Source organism: Humulus lupulus, chromosome 9 (assembly GCF_963169125.1).
Source record: "Humulus lupulus chromosome 9, drHumLupu1.1, whole genome shotgun sequence".
Classification (NCBI taxonomy): Eukaryota; Viridiplantae; Streptophyta; class Magnoliopsida; order Rosales; family Cannabaceae; genus Humulus; species Humulus lupulus.
The window spans coordinates 121,509,137-121,515,348 of record NC_084801.1 but is presented as its reverse complement, the minus strand read 5'-3'; the positions used below and the strand labels follow the sequence as shown (position 1 = coordinate 121,515,348).

The following is a 6,212-nucleotide window of genomic DNA, read 5'->3' as shown; positions in this document are numbered from 1 at the left end:
GGATTTCTTGTATAATTTAACTTTACTTTTTCTCTGTAAAATTCTTTAGATAAATTTTTTAAATTTTTATACATATTTTTATAATTTTTAATTTATAATAGTTCACATGCATTTAAAGAAAAGAAAAATTATAAGAATTTTTATAATAGTGTCCAAATTATATAGAATAATATCATATATTCAAAGAATTAAAAAAAATTATTTAATATTTATCATAAAATAACAATATAATAATATTTATTGATTTTAAAAAAAAATTCTAATGGTACAAAATATGCATTATTTATCATTAATTTTATAATTATCATTAGCTAAACTAAATTTGACTTTAGGGGTGTAGTGTAGAAGTATCTAAAATATGGCTTTAGTTTTTAATTATCTTTCTCAGAGATCAAAAGTGACTAAAAAGTAAGGATTAAAGTATCCAATTTATTTCATTTTTTAAAAAAGAGTCCTAATTTATTTTAGCTTGAAAGATATATTTGATCCTTTTATTTTTAAAAAGTCATTTCCTTTCTTCAAACACTCACTTTCATTTTTATTTTTTTTAAAACAAAAAAAGAGTAAAGTAGAAATTTAAAAAGTAAAAAAAAAAAAAAAGCTATGTGAATTGCAGCGAGTTCTCTTCCACTAGTGGTGGTGGCGAGCATAAGCAAAGAAGAACAGGAAAGCCTCAGTTACCACTTTGATGATACCACCAAACACATAACCTCACTAACTTCGTCTCTCTTTCTCTCTCTTTTTCTGCCAATGCTGTCCATGATTTTCACTGACACTTAGTTCAGACCCAGTATTTTTACCTCTCTCTTAACCCTTCTGATCTCTCTGCCATCTTTGTTTGTTTAGACTTTAGAGAGCTATGAGAAATTCCCTTTTCTTGGTGGCTCTCATAACACTTGCTCTTGCTTACACTCTTCAGTTCCAAGCTCATGCTGCTGCTCCAGCTGGTATGCTTTCTCATTACCCTTTTGCATCACTTTTTATATGCAACGATGTGAGTCTTTTGATCTCTTTCTTAGTGGGTATGCTGGGTTTGCGTACCCACTTGGGGTTTTCACTTGAATCCTGCTGAGTTTGTTCTTCTCATTATGTTTTTAATCAACAAAAGGAAAAACCCTTTTCGTATTTCTTTATTTTCAGCTTTTTTATCTGTTTTTGTAGTGGGTATATCTATATATTTATGTATATATATACTTTATATAATAATTTCAGGGCCATTGATAAAGCATTTGTCCTCTCTTGTCAAATGGACCAGGTCCTCCTCCAAAACACCCCAATCAGGTAATTTGAGCTAACTGCTATTTCTCACTTTGGTAATTTCATAAAGTTTGGCATTTCTTTATTGTTTATACTTTCTGCTATGTTGTTTTTACAGATGGGAATTTTCTTCAGTTTGAAGATGGGTACTTAGTTGAAACTGTTCTTCAAGGGAATGACATTGGAGTAGAACCTTACAAAATTCGGGTATCCGAAGATGGTGAATTATTTGCTGTTGATTCAGTTAATAGCAACGTTGTCCGGATCACTCCACCATTATCCCAATGTAATGCAAGCCTTACTCTATTGTTGCTTTACCTTAGTTGATACTGTTCTTATGCCCAACTGTATTAAGAATTATATAATCTGAATTCCTTTATTTAACGTTACTAAGATATTGTAATGATGATGATGTTGTGTTATGAAGTACTTGTTCTTATAACTTTGGAATCTGAAAAAGCTTGATTTCCAAAATGAATGTACTTTGTTTCTTTGGCTTTAGCTTAGTGCATGTCCTAGTAATTTTCCTCTGTGTTATTTTCCTTGCTAATTGGTTTTATGTGCTAACTGAAATAGGTCACTCATTCTGTTCAACTCAGTTGATTTTTATTTCATTTTGTTCTTCTTCTTTTTTTTCCCTATGGTTGCAGATAGTAGAGCAAGATTAGTTGCTGGGTCATTTCAAGGTTACAAAGGGCATGTGGATGGAAAACCAAGTGAGGCTCGTTTTAATCATCCCAAAGGTGTTACCATGGATGATAAGGGGAATGTTTATGTTGCTGATACTTTGAATCTCGCCATCAGAAAGATCAGCGATGCCGGTATATAAAATTCTTCTTCATTTTAACGATTAAATAATAGAATCTTTAAAATATTGTCACGATTGCTGGTATCTTTTGAGACTAAATGGTACTAAAATACCTGTTTTCTTCATATCTAAGTTCATAGAGCTGAAGTTAAGTATTTAAACATGATCTATCATCTGTGTGAGTATATGAAAAATATAAATTAAGATTGGAATCTTAGAGTTATTGCAATTCGGGGCTAAAGATTGTTTCTAAATGGTAAACCAACTAATATGCTAAATAAATATGTACGAAAAATGGAAACTTTGTCAGGCGTCACAACCATTGCCGGAGGAAAATCAAATGTTGTAGGATACAGAGATGGGCCTAGTGAGGATGCCAAATTCTCAAATGATTTTGATGTTGTATACATCCGGCCAACTTGTTCCTTGTTAGTTATCGACAGGGGAAATGCTGCTCTTCGTCAAATCTCTCTCAACGAGGAGGATTGTGATTATCAGTACAGTTCAATTTCTCCCACAGGTTTGGTTCTCATTGAGTGTTTTAATTTTTTCAGTTGCTAACTCAAACATGTTATATATCATATTCTTGAACAACCAGGAAAAATCTACTGCACATATTGTGGTAGATATGGCAATGGAACTTATTTCTTTTTGTGATATCTCTAGAGCTTAGTTTCTCATCTTTGACGGAAATTAACTTAGCGTGCCATAAATTTATATACGACTCATGTTTTTTTTATTCTCTTTTAATTTCTGGTTCTGGCTGTTCTACTTTGTTAAGTGGCATATCTAACATGCATTTAGTATAAGAAGGGTAAAACATTTTTTATTTGATAAAATGAATTATGATAATCAAATAGAAAATAAACCGTAGAGGAGAATTAACCTAGATTTTTTAGATCTTGAAATTGAGACTGCCTGATGGGAATGTATAGTTCATCAGCCGCCCCTCTTCTTGGTGATGCCAATGCAATGGTATGCCAAAGATCGAAAATTCTTTGTTTTGTTGAGTTTTAGGCACACTTTTCCTTTGCAACTGCCTTTGCAGGCCATCTGTGATTTGTTGCAATTGATATTAGCTTCTGTGCTATAATAAACCCCTCTTAAATTCCCTGTATCCACAATTTATAACAAAATAAATGTCCTAGACACTGAATTAGATCTTCCACAGCTTTGGCACTAGATGTGATATCTATAGCTGGCTATATTTTTTGTTGTAGAAATGTTAAATATTTATGAAGAACTCAGCTGCATAAGTGAACAAGATAATGCAGTTACTTTAGACTTCATCCTCTTTTTAATCCAAGTGTAATCTCATTTTACATTTTAGAATGCACAACACTTGATGTGTTTGTTCATTGCTTTCTTTCATTGTTAGGCTTTATTTTGATTATCAAGTAGGTTTGGATTTCATCACTATAGTGGATCCTTGGCAAGAAGGTTAAAACAAAACTATAGTGACAATCATAAACATTGAGAAGAAAATACTAAAGATTCTAAGACTCGCCTAGTATAGTATGTGAACTATATATACAAAGGAAATCTATGCTAATTACTTTGAGGATCATTTAATAGTGACTTGATGCTAAAAATTACAGTATTTTGCTAGAATATTCACTACTAAGAACTAAATTTATGAATATAATTTTCGTGAATTGTAAGTTTAGTGGTTCTTTTCTTTGAAAGAACTCTTCTTGTGTTTGTCTACCAGGACATATTTTCAAGGTAGGAAAATCAACTTTTTTTCTCGCTAAATACTATATAGTGTCAGTGTATCACCCAAAATGTTTTTGAGATTGTAACTCTCTAGCCCCATCAATATCGCTAATGCTTTCTTTGGGCAAGCTTTTCAATAGTAAAATCCCAATACAAAGGAAATCTTTATTAATTACTTTGAGGATCATTTAATAGCGACTTGATGCTAAAAATTACAGTATTTTGCTAGAATATTCACTACTAAGAACTAAATTTATGAATATAATTTTCGTGAATTGTAAGTTTAGTGGTTCTTTTCTTTGAAAGAACTCTTCTTGTGTTTGTCTACTAGGACATAATTTCAAGGTAGGAAAATCAACTTTTTTTCTCACTAAATACTAAATAGTGTCAGTGTATCACCCAAAATGTTTTCTAGATTGCAACTCTCTAGCCCCATCAATATCGCTAATGCTTTCTTTGGGCAAGCTTTTCAATAGTAAAATCCCAATACAAAGGAAATCTTTACTAATTACTTTGAGGATCATTTAATAGTGACTTGATGCTAAAAATTACAGTATTTTGCTAGAATATTCACTACTAAGAACTAAATTTATGAATATAATTTTCGTGAATTGTAAGTTTAGTGGTTCTTTTCTTTGAAAGAACTCTTCTTGTGTTTGTCTACTAGGACATAATTTCAAGGTAGGAAAATCGACTTTTTTTCTCACTAAATACTAAATAATGTCAGTGTATCACCCAAAATGTTTTCTAGATTGTAACTCTCTAGCCCCATCAATATCGCTAATGCTTTCTTTGGGCAAGCTTTTCAATAGTAAAATCCCAATCTCTTAATCTTTTATCTTTTACTGCAGTTGTTTTGTCAAATTATCGTCAATGTCTTCCTTTGTTAGTAAATTCTGATTGTTTAGGTGGAAGTATGAGAGAAATGAAGCAACCAATTAACAGCTTTATGAAATTATAGACTTGTCTATTTCTGTATTTTTTTTTTTAAAAATGCTGTTTCATTGCTTAGTAAACGAGAATGATGTTCGGTGTTCTTGAAGCGCTTACTTCATTCTGCATTGTACTTCTTTTATCTAACTGACAATTTGTTGGTCTTTTGGCAGATGTCCTTATGGTTATCGGCGCTGTCTTGGTAGGATATGCTACATGCTTGCTTCAGCAGGGATTTGGGCCTTCTTTCTTCCCAAAAATGGTATCTTTTTTCTGATAAATTTAGATATGCATCCCTTTTTGAGTCATAATCATCCCAAAAAACTTTCTTTAACTTTAGTAAATATTTTTGCTAGCAAATAGGTTCTGACTTGCTGTAACATCATCATCTCCTTGACATTATTGAAATATACTGCATTTGCAGAAGTAGCTAATAATGATTGATTGCTGCTAGTCATATCTGCAGTGCCAATAATAGCTATTTTAGGTTTTCTAAGGATTTGGGTACATCTTGCTCGGACTGGTTTTCATCTAATTCAATTTGATGTTTCAGCAGACGTCAGAGAACGACATTAAAGGAAAACCAAGTGAGGAGAAATTCATTCCCGTTGTGGAAGGCACAAAAGATGAGCCAGGATGGCCATCTTTTGGACAGCTCATCATTGATCTATCGAAGCTCGGACTTGAAGTGTTGGCTGGCTTATTTCTTTACTTTGTTCCCTCTCGTTTCAGATCCGTTAACGGTGCCAAGAAAGGCCTCACACCATTGAAAGATACTCTCAAGATGCCTGAAGATGAAGCCAAGCCTCCATTTGTGCAGAGACAAAGTGCTCGTGCTCCTATTTCTGAAACTCGCCATGCCCATGCGTCACCCATTGTAAGTGATAAGTATTCAGATTTAAAGCCCCCTAAGATGAAATCAAGCAGTTTTAAGGATCCATCATTGTCAAGCAAGCACCGGTCCTCAAAACGCCAGGAGTACGCAGAATTCTATGGATCTGGTGAGGTGGCCCCTCCTAGTGGCAGGTCTAAGAGCCAGAAAGAAAGAACAAGGCATCGCCAGCGTGAAAAGAGTGGCGAGGTAGTTTTTGGAGCAGTTGGCGCTGAGCCAAAACCTGTTGAGGTCAAGCCAGTGAATTATGACAACCCAAAATTCGATCATTACAACATGAGGGCCAGGTACACTCCTGACGATTCCTTCCGATTTTGAATACCCTACAAGCATGGTGAATTTTCGAAATACCAATTGTTTTGCTCAATCTTGAATGTGCCTCCTTTTCGAGCTACACCACAGTTCAAGTTCTTTAGAGTCTGTCTGTAACTAATGATGTATGTTTTAGAAAGAAAAAGAAATATTGATAGGATTGAAACTCAGCAACAATTAACTGATTATTTTAGTTGTTGAGAAGCTTTTGACACGTTGTTGTAGAAGATTAAGCCCATTTTCATGTACCAAAGTTGGTAAGCTCAAAATGTACTGAAATTCTCTTTTGTCTAA

At 33.4% G+C, this 6,212-nt stretch overlaps 1 protein-coding gene across 3 annotated transcripts; it reads left to right on the top strand.

Annotated features, from left to right (window-relative positions):
• Positions 1–562: 562 nt before the first annotated feature.
• On the top strand, positions 563–6,212 carry LOC133802215 (uncharacterized). 3 transcript variants are annotated; one of them, XM_062240488.1, is made up of 7 exons: positions 563–947; positions 1,213–1,281; positions 1,376–1,543; positions 1,908–2,078; positions 2,499–2,585; positions 4,888–4,976; positions 5,268–6,212. In XM_062240488.1, exons 1-7 carry the CDS (start codon positions 860–862, stop codon positions 5,922–5,924), a joined length of 1,329 nt encoding a protein of 442 aa, XP_062096472.1. In that variant the 5' UTR covers positions 563–859; the 3' UTR covers positions 5,925–6,212. The 3 variants fall into 3 exon arrangements, with proteins under 3 accessions (XP_062096472.1, XP_062096471.1, XP_062096470.1); XM_062240487.1 differs by having other exon boundaries at positions 565–947; positions 2,376–2,585; positions 5,271–6,212; XM_062240486.1 differs by having other exon boundaries at positions 566–947; positions 2,376–2,585.